The 23,598-nt window shown below is 45.6% G+C and overlaps 2 protein-coding genes across 4 annotated transcripts in view; one reads left to right on the top strand and one right to left on the bottom strand.

Annotated features, from left to right (window-relative positions):
• LOC308587016 (complement factor H-like) overlaps positions 1–9,584 on the top strand; it is a 93,679-nt gene extending 84,095 nt beyond the window's left edge. For 2 of the 3 annotated variants that reach the window (XM_081194300.1, XM_081194304.1), the window contains 2 exons: positions 6,926–7,108; positions 8,934–9,584. In XM_081194300.1, coding sequence (XP_081050426.1) covers positions 6,926–7,108; positions 8,934–9,139 — 389 coding nt within the window. In that variant the 3' untranslated portion in view covers positions 9,140–9,584. The remainder of the gene's footprint in view (positions 1–6,925; positions 7,109–8,933) is intronic. The other variant, XM_081194301.1, reaches the window with a different exon arrangement.
• A 730-nt stretch (positions 9,585–10,314) lies between these two features.
• The window catches only part of LOC308587045 (complement factor H-related protein 5-like), a 31,596-nt gene continuing 18,312 nt past the window's right edge, over positions 10,315–23,598 (bottom strand). The window contains exons 9-13 of the mRNA XM_081194405.1: positions 22,810–22,989; positions 22,079–22,252; positions 13,692–13,862; positions 12,093–12,230; positions 10,315–12,001 (exon numbers count right to left, since the gene is read on the bottom strand). Coding sequence (XP_081050531.1) covers positions 11,922–12,001; positions 12,093–12,230; positions 13,692–13,862; positions 22,079–22,252; positions 22,810–22,989 — 743 coding nt within the window. The 3' untranslated portion in view covers positions 10,315–11,921. The remainder of the gene's footprint in view (positions 12,002–12,092; positions 12,231–13,691; positions 13,863–22,078; positions 22,253–22,809; positions 22,990–23,598) is intronic.

Raw genomic sequence — 23,598 nt, forward strand, 5'->3', positions numbered from 1 at the left:
ATTTAACACATTTTTAATGTGTCTTTCAGAGTTCCAACCTTCAAAATATGTTTTACCAGTTATAGTTAGTTCAAAAACTATAAGGCTATAACAGATAAATATTAAATAACATCTAAACGTTAACATAACATTAAAATGATAGCATCAGCTTATTTTTTTTTAAAAAAGGGAAACATTTGACTTGTGTTTGGTTTCAAAGTACAGCTTTATTTATTTACTGTCAGGCTTCAGGGAATTGGCTTCCTCCCCCATGGCTGTAGAGAAGCAGAACAAAGGAAAAGGATTCTTCTTACTAGTTAGAAACTTTAGTAATCACAGCAAGAGAACTAAGAACCAATCTCCTAGTAATAGTGGTGCTCCCAATTAAATAGCCCACCCCCTTTGGTCCCTATGAACACAAGTCACTTCTACGTCTGGTAATCTGAGCTTGTCCCCTCTGTGCTTTCTGTTCTGTGACTTTCTGAGCCCTTCTAGCTGTGGGGAGGGCGGTGGAGGAATGCCGTCTAGAGACTGTGAATCTGTTAACCCTCTCCCTTCCAGTGTTCCTTCTCCTAGGTGTTCACCATCCAGTATATCCCAGCTTCTGCCTTCTGAACTATGCCCCTCTGCAAACCACTGTTCCCAATCTATACTGTCCTCCTGGGAAAATTCAGGATCTGGATCAGGAGCGGGGGGCAGGGGGCATGAGGAGGCTCCCACCATTCCTCCTCAGTGCAGTCCTCCACAGCACGGTCCCTGACATTTACTGTGCTTTCAGGAAAATGGGAGAATGTTGATATTGATGGTAAATATAATTGCAGTTTGTGAAGAACCACCTGACATTGATTTTGGGGAAATGATAAGTGATGAGAAGGCCAGATACCTGGAGGGTGACAGAACACAATACAAGTGCAACCCTGGATATGTCTTGGAAGGCACTGAATGGATAACATGTCGTGGGCAAAAGTGGACACCTGCACCCAGGTGTTTGGGTAAGGAGGCATCTTGACTTTCAATATTGCAAACTCTAAATCAAAATGTGGGGTGTCCATCATAGCCTCTGGAAACCCAACTGCATGCAAAGTTGCTTTCTCCATGTTTGAGGACTTAAACACTCTGTCAAGAATTGGGAACTGCTGGCCTTCTGGATTGTTGTTGGACAGCAACTCCCATCATGATATGAGGTATAATTCAATAATATTTGAGGGATCACAGATACCTCATCTTTACACTGTGTGGCTACTTTAATTCTGCTAGTATGGATCAATGGATTTGCATAATTGGGCAGAATGCTGTAATTTGAGGAAACTAGAGAATTCACATTCTGGATCAGAGTTATTTAGTGCAAACATCAATAGCCAGAGTTGCCATATTGTTTGAGAGTTCGACTAGATCTGAATTCACATCTCCAGTATGGAATCAAGGTGTCATTTTGGGTCAGTTTGCATCTTTGAGCTCTTGCTCCTTTTCTCAAGACTGTGAGGGGAAAAAGAAAAGAAGGGTCACAATCCAATGACATACAGGCTATAATCCTATACCCATCCCAAGGATTAAGCCCATTGCACTGAATGGGAGTTACTTCTGAAGTGCATCTATAGGATGGTGCTATTAAATACATCCCCATACATTTCAGTGGGTGGCAAGTTAGAGACTATTTTTACTCCAATGTTGACCTTAATGGGTTTTTTCCAGTACTTAAATGGAAGTTGACAGAAACCACAATGAATGACTGAGTGGGTGCAGCAAACGAGTCTGTCCCTATTGTGTTTCCTCATGTGTTTACATCCTCCTGTTTTGAACACGTAAAGACAGCTACAGATATGAGGTAACCTTGCAGCACAAAGAGGGCAAATGGAATAGGACATACAGAGAAATGAGTCCCAGTGATGATCCCCGCCTCCCCTCCCTTTCTTTCTTTTAGCACCTTGTGGTATCACAAAACAACAGCTAGACGCAAAAGACCTGCTCCTGCCTGGGAAGCGAAGACGGTCCCAGGTGATTCAGCATAACCAGTTCTTGCAGTTCCTGTGCAAGGAAGGACATGTCATCACAGCTCCTTCAGTCAGGAAGTGTATCGATGGGCACTTGGATTTGCCATTGTGTATCTCTGGTAAACATGCTGTTCATATTGAAAAATCCCTCCATGGTTATTTAAATGTTCAAATGGTCTATAACTACCTCGCTTTCCAGTTCAAAAGCGAACGCTTCCAGTGCTGTCTTTCTCATTGGTTCAGAGAGTCTCCAAATTATCTGAGTTGCTGCAGGGCGCCAGTGCTTGTTCTCTGTCCAGTGGACCATAGCTTGATTCTGCTAGAAATCTAGTTTTTATTCATACGGCACTTGCACACAAGAACGATGTTCATCTGGGACCAGAGGTGGTGTGTCCAATTTTGCCACCTGAGGTGAAAAGGGAATGTGTAGTCCCTAGACCCCCCACTGCACTGCACCCCTAACTTCCGCTGCTGTCAAAATGCCCCCCTCTTGCAAACGTAGCGAGAGCCATAGGTTTCCACAAGATATCCCCACTCATCTTCTCCACCCCAGGGTAAGGAAGACAAGCAGCCATACTGTCCGCAAGAACTCAGCCACTGTGCAAGGTGTTGCCACTAGTCTTTTCCAACCATAGAGTGGAGAAGACAAAGGGCAACACCACGTCTTGAAATTCTTCCTTCAAAGCTTTGTATTCTGAGGGAATCAATTTGCAGCCAGGAGCTGATTACCTTGGTTGCATTATTTAGATGCCATGCGACTGCATCTGAGTTGGAACTGGCTTTTCCTCTGTTTCAAATACAGTGGTACCTCAGCTTACAAACACCTTGGATTACAAACACTTTGGGTTGCAGACTCCGCTACACCGGAAGTAGTACCTCGGGTTAAGAACTTTACCTCAGGATGAGAACAGAAATTGCACAGTGGCACGCAGTGGCAGTGGGAGGCCCCATTAGCTAAAGTGGTACCTCAGGTTAAGAATGGTTTCAGGTTAAGAACGAACCTCCAGAACGAATTAAGTTCATAACCAGAGGTACCACTGTATCTCAAGAGAGAGAGAAATACTCCATCTCGACATGCCTGATTTGAACAAAGGGATTTCAAAGTCCTTTATTTTTGACCTTTGGTAACTGTACTAAGTCACTGTTCTTATCACTTTATTATTTACCAGAAATGGGGGGAAACTGTAGTCACACACCCACTATTGAGAATGGAGACATTATCACCTTATCACAGAAGCAATACGCATCTGGCTCTTCAGTGGAATTCAAATGCCAAAAATATTATGCCATGGAAGGAGAAAATAGAACTTTTTGTAACAATGGGAACTGGACAAAAGTGCCCATTTGTCTAGGTAAGAACTTTCCCCCCTCTGCTTTGATAGAAATTCCATCTTCTGGCATGCATATAGGGTTGCTTCATTAATTTCTTCTATATGTGATATATTTGGGAAAGGTTTAAATAATTGTTTCTTATTAGTAAAGCACCACCATGAAGCATGTGAGATATGGAGAGGGACAATCCTAGTTCATATCTTGCTTTCAGGCAATACCTTTAGCATGCTAGTATCCTCTCAGCAGGGACGCGGGTGGCGCTGTGGGTAAAACCTCAGCGCCTAGGACTTGCCGATCGCATGGTCAGCGGTTCTATTCCCCGCGGCGGGGTGAGCTCCCGTCATTCGGTCCCAGCTCCTGCCCACCTAGCAGTTCGAAAGCACCCTTAAGTGCAAGTAGATAAATAGGTACCGCTCTATAGTGGGAAGGTAAACAGCGTTTCCGTGTGCTGCTCTGGTGCCGGCTCACCAGAGCAGCTTCGTCATGCTGGCCACGTGACCCGGAAGTGTCTACGGACAGCGCTGGCTCCCGGCCTATTGAGTGAGATGAGTGCACAACCCTAGAATCTGTCAAGACTCGGGCAGGGGTACCTTTACCTTTATCCTCTCAGCTTCCGTCCCCATTCTGTAAAATATAGGTACTAATAATATGAAAATTAGTTGCTGAACAACGTTTCCAAGCACAATTCAAAGTGTTGGTGTTGACCTTTAAAGTTCTAAACGGTCTTGGCCAAGTATACCTGAAGGAGCGCCTCCACCCCCATAATTTAGCCTGGACACTGGTTCCCTCACTGTGAGAAGCGAAGTTGCAGGGAACCAGGCAGAGGGCCTTTTTGGTAGTGGCGCCTGCCCTGTGGAATGCCTTCCCATCAGATTCAAGGAAATAAACAGCTATCTGACTTCTAGAAGACATCTGAAGGCAGCCCTGTTTAGGGAACTTCTTAATTTCTGATGTTTTATTGTGTTTTTAATTTTCTGTTGGGAGCCACCCAGAGTGGCTGAGGGAACCCAGACGGATGGGTGGGGTATAAATAAATCATCATCATCATCATCATCATCATCATCATCATCATCATCATCTTTTGAAGTACTTTGGAAACTTAACAAGCACAGTGTATGTGATTGGGAGAACCTTTGGCCTTCCAGATGTTGTTTGACTTCAACTCCCATCATCTCTAGTCAACACGGTCAAGGATGATGGGAGTTGTAGTCCAACAATATCTGGAGGGCCACAGCTTCCCCATCCTTGCACTATATGAATGCCAAAAACGAGTTCATCCTTTGGAAAATAATGCCATTACTAAACCACTTAAGTGGTGTGGTAGTGTCAGTGATAGGAGGTCTTAGTGCTGTTTCCTGACCAGTAAGACTTCTTAGCAATGATACTTCAAAGAGGCACCTTAGCAGAAGCAGAAGAGGAGTTTTACTTGGCCAGGCCTGGTAGACTACTTGCAATAGCCTGGCAGACCAGATTCTGCCTGCAGGCCATAGGTTCTCACATGACTTTAATGATAATTCTGCAAATGCTGTTTGTGTGTGTGTGAGAGAGAATTTGTTGCTTTTTTCAAATGCACTGGAATGTCAAAAAATTGACTTGTGTTCCCAAGACTGATGTATATAAAATCTTCCTTTTTGTTTAAGTTTTCCAATATGGCAAATACATACTCTGGTTGCCTTCATGAACAGAATCTATTTTCATTCTCATCACAGAGCCCTGTGGAATCTCAATGGCTGAAATGGAAAGCAAGAAAGTTGAGGTGGTCGGGCAATCGGATGAGCATCGTTTTCAAAACTTATATGTACAACGTGGTACTTCTGTTGAGCTTGCCTGTAAACCAGGGCATGCTCCTGCAGCAAATTATTCCCCGTCTGCTTTTGTAATCTGGTGCAATGGAGAAGCAATTGTGTATCCTGAATGTGAAGGTAATTCAATGTGGCATTATTTTTAAAATAACAAAATTTATATACTGCTTGAAAAATCTCAATAATCACTGGTTAAAGAATACACCAAGTTCTCATTGGGCTGTTTTGTGCTATGTTTGCTCCCTTAGTTTGTTCTTCTAAATCTTTTTTTTCCTGCTTCTGAAAATGTGATGTTCTGTTGCCCTGCAATGGTTATGTGGGCTTCATAACTCGACCCCTGAAATTAAAATCAGCATGCCTGATGACCAGCAGTTTCTCTTTCCAACTTCTTCAGAACTCATGTCTTCAATGAAACCTTTGTCTGAACTCCACACCCCTCATCCCTCGTCGAAACAATGACCACATAATAGGTGCATTTTCTCATATTCCTCTCCAGTGACACTTGTCTCTCCATTCCACTTCTTCCTTGTGTCATTGCTATCTTTGCCTTTCTTCTTTCTATCCTGTGCCCCTGTTGTAATTTAAATTGTAGGATTTGTCCTTTTTGCCCTGATACTACTAGATAAATAGATTGGCTTAAAACAACAACAGCAACAACCCTTCATATACAGAGAGAAAGCAGCGCTTCTAATCCAGGTGGTTTTGCCACTTGTTTTTCTGTTTCCATGTCACATGTTTACTTCATTGTTTTTTAAATAGAAATTACATGTAACCCTCCAAAGGTGGCTCATGGCACTTTTAGACCTCGAAGGAATATATATCATGGTGAGGATCTAATTCAAATTCAGTGTGACAGTGGATTTCATCTAGCTGATGGACAAAATATAGCAGAATGCACAAGGAATGGATGGTCACCTCTACCACAGTGTAGCGGTAAGTGGAATCTGCACGTCTTAGCACAATTATTGAAGGGTTGATGTACATTATTGTTGCTGGTTTTTTTAGTGGTCTGCATCAGTATGTATGTATATACATATATATATATACAGAGTGGCTTATCTACACCTCCCCTTGTTCTGCTATTTCTGTCACCCCCTGGAAAGAAACTGCTCTTTAGTGCTCAATCGGAGCTAACAGGATTCTGGGTTTCCCCCAGATTGCCATTTGTTCTGATATATCACTAAATAGTGGGTTTTCCCTTGGAAAGGAGGGGGGCAAGGGGAAAACTCCTTGGACCCATGCTTAGAAAGTGGGGAACTGCCAGGACTTGTGCTTTGTAGGCACAGCGTATGTGGATGAGACACACACACACACACACACACACACACACACACACACAGGTAAAGGGAGCCCTGATGATTAGGTCCAATCATGACTGACTCTGGGGTTGCGGCGCTCATCTCACTTTATTGGCCGAGGGAGCCGGTGTACAGCTTCTGGGTCATGTGGCCAGCATGACTAAGCCGCTTCTGGCGAACCAGAGCAGCGCATGGAAACGCCATTTATCTTCCTGCCAGAGTGGTATCTATTTATCTACTTGCACTTTGACATGCTTTCGAACTGCTAGGTTGGCAGGAGCAGGGACCGAGCAACGGGAGCTCACCCCGTCGTGGGGATTTGAACTGCCGATCTTCTGACTGCTAAGTCCTAGGCTCTGTGGTTTAACCCACAGCGCCACCCGTATCCCATATATAAATATATATATTAATTTTTAAATTAAATAATTAAGCTGAATTATAGAAATGCTTGTGTGGTAATATGTGTAATCCTAGTAAGTGCCATGTAATAGATTCCTTTTTCTGTTTCAATGCATCACGACAGATGCTGCGGGAAAATGTGGTCCTCCACCTCGTATTGAAAATGGAGACTTTCTGGGCACGGCAACTTCGGAATATATGCCAGGGGCGCAAGTACAGTATAAGTGCCAAGCTTTCCACAATATGCAAGGAAATCAATATGTACAATGTGTCAACGGGCATTGGACAGATACACCAACATGCACAGGTACAGGAAATTTCTGTAAATCTTTGCTTTTGCTGTTTTATTGAAGGATATTCTCTAAGTTCAAAAACCTGTGACTTAGTGGCACAAGTGTGATGTCAGCAGTTGGCATTGTTCCATCCCAGATCCTCCCAGGAACTACAGATAGCATTCCCATAAGGCAAAATGAGTGGAGTCATGAGTTCCAATTCCTCATTTAGTAATAATAATAATAATAATAATAATAATAATAATAATAATAATAATAATAATAATTTTATTATTTGTATGCTGCCCATCTCACTGGGTTTCCCCAACCACTCTGGGCAGCTCCCAACAGAATATTAAAAACACAATAAAATATCAAACATTAAAAACTTCCTTAAACAGGGCTGCCTTCAGATGTCTTCTAAAAGTCAGATAGTTGTTCATTTCCTTGACCTCTGAAGGGCGAATGCCACTACCGAAAAGACTTTCTGCCACTTCCAGCCACCAGTCTGCATCCCACTAGATGCCAAGGAAATAAACAACTATCTGACTTTTAGAAGACATCTGAAGGCAGTCCTTTTTAGGGAGGTTTTTAATGTTTGATGTTTTATCATGTTTTAATATTCTGTTGGGAGCTGCCCAGAGTGGCTGGGGAAACCCAGCCAAATGGTTGTTTATTATTATTATTATTATTATTATTATTATTATTATTATTATTATTATAGCAAGGGGTTGGACTAGAAACAATTTCCAAATCCCTTCCACCTCTGTATTTCTGCATCTCCAGTTCACTCTCTGTATCTGTGCACACAGCCAGGCAAATTAGAGTTGCTCTTTTGAGAATGGTCAGTGGCAATGAACATAATATGCCCGCAGAAGGGTCTGGTTTCAGTTAAAATAATCTCTGTGTGCAAGGCTTGTAAAGACTTTAGCCTGAGAAGTTGAAGAAATAGTTATTGGCCAAATGGATGAATAATATAAAAAAATCATAGAATCATAGAATCATAGAGTTGGAAGAGACCACAAGGGCCATCGAGTCCAACCCCCTGCCAAGCAGGAAACACCATCAGAGCACTCCTGACATATGGTTGTCAAGCTTCTGCTTAAAGACCTCCAAAGAAGGAGACTCCACCACACTCCTTGGCAGCAAATTCCACTGTCGAACAGCTCTTACTGTCAGGAAGTTCTTCGTAATGTTTAGGTGGAATCTTCTTTCTTGTAGTTTGGATCCATTGCTCTGTGTCCGCTTCTCTGGAGCAGCAGAAAACAACCTTTCTCCCTCCTCTATGTGACATCCTTTTATATATTTGAACATGGCTATCATATCACCCCTTAACCTCCTCTTCTCCCGCATATGTAGTCTGTCAATTTATTAGTCCATTTCATCACAAGCCATTCATACCTTACAAGCAAAGCATTGTATTCAACTAACTTTCACTTACCGTATTTTTCGCTCTATAGGATGCACCAGACCACAAGATGCACCTAGTTTTTGGAGGAGGAAAACAAGAAAAAAAATATTCTGAATCTCAGAAGCCAGAACAGCAAGAGGGATGGCTGCACAGTGAAAGCAGCAATCCCTCTTGCTGTTCTGGCTTCTGGGATAGCTGTGCAGCCTGCATTCGCTCCATAAGACACATTTCCCCTTACTTTTTAGGAGGGAAAAAGTGAGTCTTATAGAGCAAAAAGTACGGTAGTTTTTCTCAGAGGAGACTGATGGATGGGACTACTACATTATGAACCTCAATTGATTTCAATGGGTATGACTAACTTTGGGCACAACCCAAAAGTTTTATTTGTCAAGTGAACTCCTCATTGTCAAATTAATCTCTATGATGACATGATTTGTGCTTTTTTGCAGCTCCTTGTATAGGAACCGAAGAAGATATGAATAAGAGCAATATCCGACTGAGGTGGATTAACAGTGCAAAATTTTATACAGTATCTGGAGATGTGACAGAGTTTGCCTGCAAATGGGGCTTTGGGCCAGATCCAGCCTCTCCTCCCTTCAGAGCCTTATGCAGAGAGGGCAAGTTGGACTATCCAAGATGTATCCCTATACGTTAATTGCAGTTAAAGCACAATAACAAAAAATTCAGCACTCATAGGTGAGATTTTTGTCAATCTAGAGAAAGCACTGTGTATTACAAAAGAAGGTCTATACCAGTATTTAATGAATATTTTCAGTCTTGGCTCTGACCTTAAGTTGTATCATGAGAATCACTTTTCAATGTTTAACCATATATGTATCTTTTCCCCAAACGCTTTTTACTGAGATTTAAGAACACCAACACCAACCAACAAAAACATCACATCTTATTACATATATCTTACTTTATGCTCCATAGAGCCATTGACTTCCATCCTTCCCTTCCGCAAGATTTCTTATTCCAATCTATAATTCACAGTTTCATGGGTTAAAAATTACACCGTGACATAAGATTTAATTCAATCCTGCCAACGTTTTCATATTTCTACAATTCTCACTTATATAAACCATAAATTCACTCCATTCTTTTTGGTACTTCGTCTCCTCCTGATTGTGAATTCTGTGTGTCAATTTTGCCATTTCAGCGTATTCAACCAACTTTATCTGCCATTCCCTTACAGTCGGAATCTCCTGTGACTTCCACTTTTGGGCTATCAAAACTCTAGCTGCTGTTGTTGCATACAAATATAGTCTTTGGTCTGTCTTCTTAATATTTTCTCCCACCAAGCCTAGCAAAAATTCTTCCGGCTTTTTTGGAAAAGTATATTTAAACATCTTTTTTTAACTCATTATAGATCGATTCCCAAAACTCTTTTATTTTTTTACATGATCACCATATGTGGTGAAAATCGCCGTCCTTTTCCTTGCATTTCCAGCAAGTTTTGCTACCTGTCCTATACATTTTTGCCAGTTTGGTGGGAGTGAGATACCAATGATAGACCATTTTCATAACATTCTCTTTTAAAGCAGAGCATGCAGTGAATTTTAGACTCTCGTTTTAGCCCTGTTTCTTGCCACCTCCCTGGTCCCATACCAGCCAGGTAAGCATCAGTGATGCTCCTATTGGAAGAGCAGCTTTGCAACCCTGCTCCACTACCTAGCCACTCTTGCATATGAGTACATTTGGGAAACTGGCCTTAAGTTTTCATTATGTCAAATGCTAATGATAACTGCTATAAAATGATAGCTGGTATATGGACCCTGAAAGAATTCAAAAGACAACTGGAAACTTAGCTAATAAATGCTGGAAATGTAGAATGATCCACATTGGAAACTTTATTTATAGCGGCTTTGTCACAAAGCAAAGGGATTTTGTTCTCAAATAAGAAACAGAATAGGGAGATTAATATGCACACAATTAGATCTGGATCCTGTCTTTCTTTTTATTAAGCCATATTAAAAAGCCCCCAGTGCAACAAAGAGGATTAATATGCCATATACAGTAAGATTGTTTTATGCTAGATGCCAGGGAAAGGCGCGAATCAGAATGAGCAGAGAGGCTGTACAATTGTGCTGTTGTGGCAAAGCTTGCAAGGTATTTAAGAGGGAAAGGAGGAAGGCAGAACAAGCTGCATGACTACTTCCTGGACAACAAAGCACCACCCTCAGCACCTCTGCCTTATCAGGATAAAGCCTCTCTTTATTGTAGGGTTGCCATCTTTTGAAGAGCAAAAAAAGAGGACACATTTAACTATGGCTCTCTCTGGAGAGTCTCATCATGAAAAAGAGGACTTGTCCTGGAAAAAGAGGACATATGGCAGCCCTACTATTGGCACCCATCCTGCCCATCAGTCAAACACTTTCCCAACTTCTCTTGATTCTGATGGAATGGAATATGAGAGTTATCTGTATTCTGCATACCGATGAGACCATGCACCAAAATCCTGGATTGGTATCTCCCTGCAGTCTCATGGATGTTGACTATCATAGGATACAGAATGGATTCTTACAGGACCTCACAGCTTAAAACAGAACACAGAAGAACGCAACCATCTCCTAGTACTGCATCTTGGTAGCAACCAGGCAGTTAAGAGCAGAACCATGTAATAATGCCTGCTCAGCCATGCCCCCTCAGCAAGTTTTAGTAAGCCGTGAGCAGCAAGGTTTGAGCAGACATGTTGCTATCTGCATCTCCACGAGGACCTTGTCTATGTCATTAAAGGTAAAGGTAAAGGGACCCCTGACCATTAGGTCCAGTCATGACTGACTCCGGGGTTGCGGTGCTCATCTCGCTTTATTGGTACAGCTTCCAGGTCATGTGGGCAGCATGACTAAGCCGCTTCTGGCAAACCAGAGCAGCGCATGGAAACACCGTTTACCTTCCTGCCGGAGCGGTACCTATTTATCTACTTGCACTTTGATGTGCTTTTGAACTGCTAGGTTGGCAGGAGCAGGGACCGAGCGACGGGAGCTCACCCTGTTGTGGGGATTCGAACCGCCGACCTTCTGATCGGCAAGTCCTAGGCTCTGTGGTTTAACCCACAGCGCCACCCGCGTTCCTGTCTATGTCAACTGAAAATGACCCCAAGAAGTTGAAGCAGCATCTGGGCACCTCACTGGGGACTGTAGCAGGTGGGGATGTGGCTCTGGGATTGCTAGAAAGCAGGGCTTTTTTCAGTTCTGGCACCTTGCAGGTGGACACCATTGCCATTACAAGGGAGGCATTCATGGTAGAAAGACAGCACTGCTAGAAGGGCAAGGGACTTTGCCCTAAAGTGCCTTGCAAACAATTCACAATGAGTTTTCAAAAAGTCTTTAGTAAAAGAAAAGGAACAGTGTACCACATGACCATGATCTAATGTTCTTGTTTAGGTTCTCCTTCCATTCTTCATGACTGGCTTCTAGAATGCAGGTGGTTTGCTACTTAGTCTTCATTCTCTCTCTCTTTAGCTCCTGCAGTTCCTGCTCAAGCACAGCCATGCGCCTCTCGAGTGATTTTACTGTATAAAAAAACCAAAGGCGTATGAAACCGCAGCCAACCTGATGGGCATTTGTAAACCACAATCCTATGCTTTAGGGCTGCTGACTTACCTGCGGCATGGATAGTGTGTAAGAAATCTAAAAGGTCTCTGCTGCTAATGTCATCACTTCTCGCAGGCATGGGGTTGCTCTGGCTTCCAGGAGCAATGGGAAAGTCTGTGCTGTGCTGCACGGTGACAGTTGATACATCTACAATGCAAAAACATGAAAATGGATGAAAATGCTGGCGCATGTGCTCCTCTTACAAGGGATGCCAAATTTGGCATTGCAGCTTGGAAAGATGGTCATCCTGTGTTGCTGGCTTTATTTTAGAACTCTTTGCATGCCCCAAAACTGTGTCCGTGATTTGACTTTACTCTGAGCAATGAGCGTGCCATTAAAGCAGAGATGGCCCCTTTGTTGTATACTGGTACTGATGCCAGTGTGTGCCAGTCAAGCATTCTGGAACCCAATGCCACATACAAAGCAAATGGCATCTATAAACCAGTCATTAATCACCCTTGGTGTGTGAAATAAAGTCAAGTAGCACAAAGGACGTCTTTGTTATGTTTTACATGGGTTGAAGCTTCTCACTTCCTCAATTGGAAGGGGCAGCCACTGCCACAGTTTCATTGTTAGGAGAAAAAATGGGGGGATGGTGGCGGCATTTGTCTTTTGTTGCAGACACACATACTCAACATAGAAGACTCACACATAGACTGAGTAATGGTAAGGTAAAAGTACCCCTGACCATTAGGTCCAGTCATGACCGACTCTGTGGTTGCGGTGCTCATCTTGCTTTATTGGCCGAGGGAGCCGGCGTACAGCTTCCGGGTCATGTGGCCAGCATGACTAAGCCACTTCTGGCAAACCAGAGCAGCGCATGGAAACGCCGTTTACCTTCCCACTGCAGCGGTACCTATTTATCTACTTGCACTTTGACGTGCTTTCGAACTGCTAGGTTGGCAGGAGCTGGGACAGAGCAACAGGAACTCGCCCCGTCACGGGGATTCGAACCGCCGATCTTCCGATCGGCAAGCACAAGAGGCTCATTGGTTTAGACCATAGCGCCACCCGCATCCCTGCAGTGTTGCTTTGGCAAAACAGAACGCAGCATGTGTGGCTATCACACAGGGTCCCTGGGCATTTCACCGTCTATTGATCCCTGTGCCACCACTTTATTTCTCCCTGCCACCACCCAGGCCCTACCTGGTACAATACTGAGTCCAGTCAGGGTTAAATTGGAACATATTAATTGTTTATTTATTGGAGTTTAACAAGCGTGTGGTTTCATAAACAGTATTGGTCAATTACAGTCATGGGGTGCCTATAACTTCCGCTATCTGCTCTCACTAAACCACCTCTCAGATATTTACTTGTCTTCCTAGCCCCCAACTATTCCTGATCAGCTTATTTCACTACACTAACTCAACCTACCCACAAACTCTATCCCAATTCACTCCCACTCCAACCAACCACCCAACTCCCAACAAACTCCTCCCTTTGCCCCTCCCAGAGCTGGTTTTATAGTCCCTCTGACTCCACCCCCGGGTCCTGATTGGGTAACCTGTTTAACTCTTTCACCTCCAGCACTCTCATATGTTAATGTCACAGCATGCATCTTCATTTAATTTCCCCAAAGGCAAAATATTCAAGTAAGAGCATACTAACCTACACAGCGCGGGGGCAATTGCCACTTGCCATTCTCGCACGATATGTTCTGTGGCCCTTGAAGCACAAAAAGCTGCTCACACAGGAAATTTATCTGTTCACCACTCTCGTAGGTTCTCGGCTCAGCTACATCAATGGCATTAGGAATCTGGGGTGGAGGCGGGCAGAGGTCTACAACAACAACAACAACATATCAAACATATGCTATTATTATTGTATTTATTTTATTGCTTTTTCCTCCAAGGAGCTCCCAGTGGTGGGCATGGTTCTTCTCCACCTCATTTAATCGCCACAACAACTCTGTGAGGTAGGTTAGTATCCGACTCTCGAACTGCTATACCACAATGTCTCTACTAAAGATTCAGAATAACACATTATTAAAATCGTTTTGTGTCATCGACATGAAGGGGTTCACATTTATAACTATAATTAGTTAATTGTACAGGCCACAATCCAAGAAATCATTCTATGAATTCCTATATGCACTGGAGAACATCTGACGCCTTTTCCCGTGAGTTCCCCATGTTGCCTCACCAATTCTCTCAAAGCTCAATGTACCATAAGGGCGTCTAATGCAGTGCAATGAACTCCTGATGGAATGCATTTCCTCATTTTATTTATTACGGAAATTATATCGTGAATATCAGTTCAGGGTTACCTCACAACCAAATGAAACTCTTTTCGAAAGAATAAAATAAATAAAGCAACAGCAGGGCTGTTGCACCTAGAACACTGGTTCCAAACAGCCTAGACCTGTTCCAACTGGTGCGGACCAGTTCCAACCAGTCTGAACTGGTTCCAAGCGCCTCGACTTTTTTCAACTGGCTTTGACCAGTTCCAAATGGCATGGATTAGTTCCAACCAGCTCAGATATGTTTCAGCTGGTATGAACCAGTTGGGCTGTTTCCAACTGGACATAGACCTGCTCCAAATGACCTGGACCTGCTCCAACCTGCCTGGGCTGGTTCAAACCCATTTGTACCTGTTCAAACCAGCCTAGACTGGTTTAAACCGGCCTAGAACAGTTCCAACCAATCTGAACTGGTTCCAACTGGCCTGGACGGGTTCAGACCGGCCTAGACCTGCTCAAACTGGCATGGACCGGTTCAAAGCAGTCTGAACTGGTTTGAACCGGCTTGGACCAGTTCCAACCAGTCTGGGCCAGTTCAAACTGGTCTGGGCAAGTTGGAACTGGCCTGGAATTTTTCCAACTGGTTTGGGCGGGTTCCAACTGGTTTCGACCAATTCCAAATGGCGTGGATTAGTTCCAACCAGCTTGGACCTGTTTCAACTGGTTTGAACTGGTTCCAACCGGCCTGGGCTGGTTCCAAGTGACATAGACCTGTTCCAACTGGCCTGGACCTGTTCTAACCAGCTTGGGACGGTTTCAAATGGCCACCACCTGCTCCAGCTGGCCTGGACCTGCTCCAACCTGCCTGGGCCAGTTCCAACCCACTTGGACCTGTTCAAACTGGCTTAGACCGGTACAAACTGGCCTAGACCAGTTCAAAACGGCTTGGACAGGTACAAACCGGCCTAGAACAGTTCAAATCAGCAGAGACCAGTTCCAATGTGATCTGAACTGGTTCCAACCGGCTTGGACCAGTTGAAACCGTTCTGAACTGGTCCCAGCCGGTCTGAACCAGATCCAATCAGCCTAGACCAGTTCCAACCGGTCTGAACTGGTCCCAACCAGCTTGAACCGGTTCCAAACAGTCTAAGCCGGATCCAACTGGCTTGGACCGGTTCAAACGGGTCTGAACAGGTTCCAAACGGCTTGGACCAGTTCAAACCGGCTTGGACTGGTTCAAACCGGTTTGAACCACTTCCAACCGGCTTGGACCAGTTCAAACCGGTAAGAACCGGTTCCAACTGGTAAGAACCAGTTCCAACGGGCTTGGACCGGTTCCAACCGGTCTGAACAGGTTCCAGCCGGCTTGGATCGGTTCCAACAGGTCTGAAATGGTTCCAACTGGTCAGAACTGGTTCCAACCGGTAAGAACCAGTATCAACTGGCTTGGACCAGTTCCAACCGGTCTGCACTGGTCCCAACCAACTTGAACTGGTTCCAACCAGTCTGAATCGTTTTCAACTGGCTTGGACCGTTTCATACCAGCTTGGACCAGTTCAAACCAGTCTGAACTGGTTCCAACTGGCTTGGACCAGTTCAAACTGGCTTGGGCCGGTTCAAACCGGTCTGAACTGGTTCCAACCGGCTTGGACAGGTTCCAACCGGTCTGAACCGGTTCCAACTGGTCAGAACTGGTTCCAACCTGCTTGGACCGATCTGAACTGGTTCCAACCAGTCTGAACCAGTTTCAACTAGCTTGGACCGGTTCCAACCGGCTTGGACCGGTTGAAACCGATCTGAACTGGTTCCAACCGGCTTGGACCTGTTCCATCCGGTCTGAACTGGATCCAACAGGCTTGGACCGGTTCAAACCAGACTAGACCATTTTGAACCAGCTTGGACTGGTTAAAACTGGCTTTGACCGGTTCAAACCGGTCTGAACCGGTTCCAACTGGCTTGGACTGGTTCAAAGCAGTTCAAACCACTTCCATCCGGCTTGGACTGGTTCCAACCGGTAAGAACCGGTTCCAACCAGCTTGGACCGGTTCCAACCAACTTGAAGAGGTTCCAACTGGTCAGAACCGGTTCCAACGGGCTTGGACCGGTTCCAACCAGTCTGAACCAGTTTCAACTAGCTTGGACTGATTCCAACCGGCTTGGACCGGTTGAAACCGATCTGAACTGGTTCCAACTGGCTTGGACCTGTTCCAACCGGTCTGAACTGGATCCAACAGGCTTGGACCATTTCATACCAGCTTGGACCAGTTCAAACCGGTCTGAACTGGTTCCAACCGGCTTGGACCAGTTCAAACTGGCTTGGACCGGTTCAAACCGGTTTGAACTGGTTCCAACCGGCTTGGACAGGTTCCAACCAGTCTGAACCGGTTCCAACTGGTCAGAACTGGTTCCAACCGGCTAGGACTGGTTCAGACCGGCTTGGACTGGTTCAATCCGATCTGAACTGGTTCCAACCGGCTTGGACCAGGTCCATCCGGTCTGAACTGGATCCAACAGGCTTGGACCGGTTCAAACCAGACTAGACGAGTTCAAACCAGCTTGAACTGGTTAAAACTGGCTTTGACTGGTTCAAACCGGCCTGAACCGGTCCCAACCAACTTGAACTGGTTCGAACAGGTCTGAACCGGTCTCAACCAACTTGAACCTGTTCCAACCGGTAAGAACCAGTATCAACTGGCTTGGACCAGTTCCAACCGGTCTGCACTGGTCCCAACCAACTTGAACTGGTTCCAACCGGTCTGAATCGTTTTCAACTGGCTTGGACCGTTTCATACCAGCTTGGACCAGTTCAAACCAGTCTGAACTGGTTCCAACTGGCTTGGACCAGTTCAAACTGGCTTGGGCCGGTTCAAACCGGTTTGAACTGGTTCCAACCGGCTTGGACAGGTTCCAACCGGTCTGAACCGGTTCCAACTGGTCAGAACTGGTTCCAACCGGCTTGGAACGATCTGAACTGGTTCCAACCGGCTTGGACTGAGTCCATCCAGTCTGAACTGGATCCAACAGGCTTGGACCGGTTTAAACCAGACTAGACCAGTTCGAACCAGCTTGAACTGGTTAAAACTGGCTTTGACTGGTTCAAACCGGTCTGAACCGGTCCCAACCAACTTGAACTGGTTCGAACCAGTCTGAACCAGTCCCAACCAACTTGAACCGGTTCCAACCAGTCTGAACCAGTTTCAACTAGCTTGGACCGGTTGAAACTGGCCTAGACCAGTTCAAACCGGCTTGGACAGGTTCTAACCAGTCGGAACTTGTCCCAACCGGCTTGGACCGGTTCAAACTGGCTTGAACCAGTTCCAACCGGTCTGAACTGATTGCAACCAGCTTGGATCGTTTCAATCAGGCCTGGACCAGTTCGAACCGATCTGAACTGATTCCAAATGCTTGGACCAGTTTCAACCGGCTTGGACCAGTTCAAACAATCCTAGACCTGTTCCAAGCGGCTTGGACCGGCACAAACTGAGCTAGACTGGTTCAAACCGGCCTAGACCAGTTCAAACCAGCTTGGGCCGGTTCAAACCAGCTTGAACCAGTTCCAACCAATCTGAACTGGTTCCAACCGGCTTGAACTGGTTCCAACCAGACTAGGCCAGTTTGAACCAGCTTGGACCGGTTCAAACGGTCTTTGACAGGTTCAAACCAGTCTGAACTGGTTCAAACCGGCTTGGACCAGTTCCAACTGGTCTGAACTGGTCCCAACCAACTTCAACCTGTTCCAACCGGTCTGAACCGGTTCCAACTGGTCAGAACTGGTTCCAACCGGCTTGGACCGGGTCGATCCAGTCTGAACTGGATCCAACAGGCTTGGACCGATCTGAACTGGTTTCAACCGGCTTGGACCGGGTCCATCCAGTCTGAACTGGATCCAACAGGCTTGGACCGGTTTAAACCAGACTAGGACAGTTCGAACCAGTTTGAACTGGTTAAAACTGGCTTTGACTGGTTCAAACCGGTCTGAACCGGTCCCAACCAACTTGAACTAGTTCGAACCAGTCTGAACCGGTCCCAACCAACTTGAACCTGTTCCAACCAGTCTGAACCAGTTTCAACTAGCTTGGACCGGTTCCAACCGGCTTGGACCGGTTGAAACCGATCTGAACTGGTTCCAACCGGCTTGGACCTGTTCCATCCGGTCTGAACTGGATCCAACAGGCTTGGACCGGTTCAAACCAGACTAGATCATTTTGAACCAGCTTGGACTGGTTAAAACTGGCTTTGACCGGTTCAAACCGGTCTGAACCGGTTCCAACTGGCTTGGACTGGTTCAAAGCAGTTCAAACCACTTCCATCCGGCTTGGACCGGTTCCAACTGGTAAGAACCGGTTCCAACCAGCTTGGACCGGTTCCAACCAACTTGAAGAGGTTCCAACTGGTCAGAACCGGTTCCAACGGGCTTGGACCGGTTCCAACCAGTCTGAACCAGTTTCAACTAGCTTGGACTGATTCCAACCGGCTTGGACCAATTTAAACCGATCTGAACTGGTTCCAACTGGCTTGGACCTGTTCCATCCGGTCTGAACTGGATCCAACAGGCTTGGACCGTTTCATACCAGCTTGGACCAGTTCAAACCGGTCTGAACTGGTTCCAACCGGCTTGGACCAGTTCAAACTGGCTTGGACCGGTTCAAACCGGTTTGAACTGGTTCCAACCGGCTTGGACAGGTTCCAACCGGTCTGAACCGGTTCCAACTGGTCAGAACTGGTTCCAACCGGCTTGGACTGTTTCAGACCAGCTTGGACTGGTTCAATCCGATCTGAACTGGTTCCAACCGGCTTGGACCGGGTCCATCCGGTCTGAACTGGATCCAACAGGCTTGGACCGGTTCAAACCAGACTAGACCAGTTCAAACCAGCTTGAACTGGTTAAAACTGGCTTTGACTGGTTCAAACCGGTCTGAACCGGTCCCAACCAACTTGAACTGGTTCGAACCGGTCTGAACCGGTCTCAACCAACTTGAACCTGTTCCAACCAGTCTGAACCAGTTTCAACTAGCTTGGACCGGTTCCAACCGGCTTGGACCGGTTCCATCCGGTCTGAACTGGATCCAACAGGCTTGGACCGGTTTAAACCAGACTAGACCAGCTTGAACCAGCTTGGACTGGTTAAAACTGGCTTTGACTGGTTCAACCCGGTCTGAACCGGTTCCAACTGGCTTGGACTGGTTCAAAGCGGTTCGAACCACTTCCATCCGGCTTGGACCGGTTCCAACCGGTAAGAACCGGTTCCAACCAGCTTGGACCGGTTCAAACCGGCTTGGACCAGTTCTAACCAATCTGACCTGGTTCCAACCGACTTTGGTCGGTTCCAACCCACCTGAACCGGTTTAAAACGGTTTCGACTGGTTCAAACCGACTTGGACCAGTTCCAACCGGTCTGAACTGGTCCCAACCAAGTTGAACCGGTTCCAACCAGTCTGAACCGGGTTCAACTAGCTTGGACCGGTTCAAATTGGCTTGGACCAGTTCAAACCGATCTGAACTGGTTCCAACCAGCTTGGACCGGTTCCATCCGGTCTGAACTGGTTCCAACCGGCTTGGACTGGTTCAAACCAGCTTGCACTGGTTGAAACCGGTGTGAACTGGTTCCATCCGGCTTGGACTGGTTCCAACCGGTCTGAACCGGTTCCAATCGGTCAGAACTGGTTCCAACCGGCTTCGACCTGTTCAAACGAGACTAGACCAGTTCGATCCAGCTTGGACTGGTTTCAACTGGCTTGGACCGGTTCAAACCGGCTTGGACTGGTTCCAACCAGTCTGAACTGGTTCCAACAGGCTTGGACTGGTTAAACCGGTCTGAACTGGTCCCAACCAGTTTGGACCAGTTCTAACCGGTCTGACCTGGTTCCAACAGGCTTGGACTGGTTCCAACCCACTTGAACCGGTTCCTTCCAGTCTGAACTGGTTCCAACGGGCTTGGACCGGTTGAAACCAGACTAGACCAGTTTAAATCAGCTTGGACTGGTTCAAACTGGTCTGAACCTGTTCAAACTGGCTAGGACCATTTCCAACCGGTCTGAACTGGTCCCAACCAGCTTGAACTGGTTCCAACTGGTCTGCACCGGTTCCAACTGGCTTGGATCGGTTCAAATGGTCTGAACTGGTTCCAACCGGCTTGGACCAGTTCAAACCGGTCTGAACTGGTTCCAACCGATCTGAACTGGTTCCAACTCACTTGGACCGGTTCCAACCCACTTCAACTGGTTCACACCAGGCTAGACCACTTCAAACCAGCTTGGACCGGTTCAAACCAGCTTGGACCAGTTCCAACCGGTCTGAACCGGTGCCAACTGGCTTGGACCAGTTCAAACTGGCTTGGGCCAGTTCAGACCGGTCTGAGCTCGTTCTAACCGGTCGGTCTGAACTGGTTCCAACCGGAATGAACTGGTTCCAAGTGGCTTGAACTGTTCCCAACCGGCTTGGATCGGTTCAAACTGGCCTGAACTGATTCCAAGCACCTTGGACCGTTTCAATCTGGCTTGGACCAGTTCCAACCGGTGTGAACTGGTTCCAACCGGCTTGGAGCGGTTCAAACCGGCTTGGATCAGTTCCAACCAGTCTGAATCAGTTCCAACCAGCTTGGACCGGTTCAAACGGGCTTGGACTGATTCAAACGGGTCTGAACTGGTTCCAACCAGCTTGGACCAGTTCCAACCAGTCTGGGCCAGTTCAAACTGGTCTGGGCAATTTGGAACCAGCCTGGAATTTTTCCATCTGGTTTGGGCTGGTTTCAACCAGCTTGGACTGCTTCCAGTTATCGTGAATTAATTCCAACCAGTTTGGACCTGTTCCAACCAGTATGAACTGGTTCCAACCAGTCTGGGCTGGTTCCAAGTGACATAGACCTGTTCCAACCAGCCCGGACCTGTTGTAACCTGCTTGGGCTGTTTTCAAATGACCTGCACCTGCTCCAACCTGCCCAACGGAGAGGGTTAACTTTCATGCAGGATGAACAGCGGAGAGAGCCAACTCCTCTGCCCCTTTGTAATGCTGGCTAAGAGAACGACTACACTCTGGCGGGAACCCAGCCAAAGCTCTCGAGAGGTTCAATCAGGAGGGAACAAAGATGGAAGAAGTTTGTCAGAAAGGGAGGACGGAGGAGCTGATCCAATCCCTTCTCAGAGTCAACTCAGGGAAGGGCTGTTAGACAGGAAGCCATTATTCAAGAGGCTGGGTTCTATAGCCTCTCTCTGTAATACTGAGCCTGAAAATAAAAAAAGGATGGGAAGAAACTTTTCTTTGTCTTTATGCTTCCCTGGGCAGCCAGCCAGGAGCTGCTGACAGCATCTTGACACCTAACATCTTCCTCATCTCATCCCTCTCCATCCTTTTTAACAAACAGCAGTGCTTCAGTCTAGAGGCTATTTGTCAGACAGCTTAAGCCTCACCAGGAGAGCCAATTCTGTCCCCAAATTAAGATATCAAAGAAGGAATAAAAATAATCTATGTTGTGATTTCAGTTGGTGGTGGTTTGTTTTTACAGCTGCTTTCGAGCCTCTGTTGTCGAGTTTTGTCTTGGCTTTACGAAAGAAGCACGACCAACCTACAAATGCATTTGCAAACTGTTATTCTTCAGTATTTCCCCTCGTGAGTACATCAGTCAGGAGTAGGGGCAGGAGAAGTGAACAGGTGAAAATGTCACTCCCCTCAAAAGGAAACAAAATTCAATATGGAAATACCTCCTTTCTGAGGCTACAACATGCCCCAATGTATATTGTATTTGCATTTTGCCTTCGGTTTTTGACTACCAGCTATGTCAGTTACCTAAGTTAAGAAAGCAATGGAAAAAAGAACATACCTTTGCATTCCGGTTTGGGTAACCATTCTCCCTCGATGCATTTAGCTTCACGAAGCCTGGAATCACAGATGTAGCTGAGGACATCATTGTTGTCATACTGACTTTTCAGAGGAACAGCTGATGCAAAAGTTGCATTCTTAGGCATCTTTGGACGTGCACATTTTGTTGAAAAATCTAATAATTCAAATATTGTTCAAGTGAGGTGGCTTAATAGCTAAGGCATACACATTTGTATAAATTAATAAGCCTGAAAATGTTACTGGATAAGTTCTCTCTCTCTCTCTCTCTGTCTCTCTCTCTATATATATACAGAATTTATGGAAATTAATCTTTGTGGCAAAGAGATCAAAATTATTCTCAATTTTACAGACAGGAAACTGAGGCTAAGATGCAATGACTTGCTGAAGGCTACATAGAATGTGCTTGGAGGAACATTATGTTGTTACTCTTCCGTAGTCACAAAAGTAAAATAATATCCCACAATAAGTGCACTCACATTTCAGGCCACTTTGTTGTGAAGGTTATTTTTGCTTTAGTTGACCAAAAAAAATTAATAATGTATGGGCTTCTTAGATATTGTATGGATTTATCTCAACCAAGACCAAGATGAGATGAATTTAGTAATTTGGGACATCCCTACAGAAGTATGAGTTTTGGACACTTCATAATAGTGCAACCCCATAGATACTAGGGTGAGAATCACAGCTTAGTAAACTATGAGCTCTGCTTACCTGCACATCTAGGTAATTCCCAAAGTCCATGAAGACACCTGGCTAAGCTGGTCTGAACGATGACAAAGTTTTCTTCACATTCATATTCCACATCCTCACCATGAATATATTCTTCTCTGACTGTTCCAGCTGCATGTCCATTTGGAATACTGGGTGGTGGACCACATTTCTTTTCCTCTACTGCAAAAGGCATAAAGGAATGTGAAAGAAAATACTCCAGATTGTGTTTAGACCCCGATCAGAAGGCAGCTTTATTAACTGAAAAAGGATCTTAGTGTGGCAAATACATTGTTCTCAGAAGTCAAGGACAGCTCTCTGTTCCTAACTCATATAACAGGCACTAAGCGTTCACTGGCAGTGTCAGGGTCAGTATATAAACTTTCAGGGTTCATCTTTTCATTGGAAATTAATTTGCCACATGCCATTGCAATTACTTAATGTGGTGTAAGAAACATCTGGCTGTTTTAAACACGGTTGATATGTTTATGTTAGTATTATTGAAGCTGGGGAAAGGAACTTGTACACAACATTTAAGATAATTTCAGAGCAGAGAAAGCAGAAGAGAATATTTAAGATGTTCTCTTCCACTTTCTCGGACACAGGAATCATTGGACTACAGTGGTGCCTCGCAAGACGAAATTAATCCGTTCCGCGAGTCTCTTCGTCTTGCGGTTTTTTCGTCTTGCGAAGCACAGCTATTAGCAGCTTAGCAGCTTAGTGGCTATTAGCGGCTTAGCGGCTTAGCGGCTATTAACGGCTTAGCGGCTATTAACGGCTTAGCGGCTTAAA

This window comes from Podarcis bocagei (assembly GCF_964188305.1).
Source record: "Podarcis bocagei genome assembly, chromosome: 5".
Classification (NCBI taxonomy): domain Eukaryota; kingdom Metazoa; phylum Chordata; class Lepidosauria; order Squamata; family Lacertidae; genus Podarcis; species Podarcis bocagei.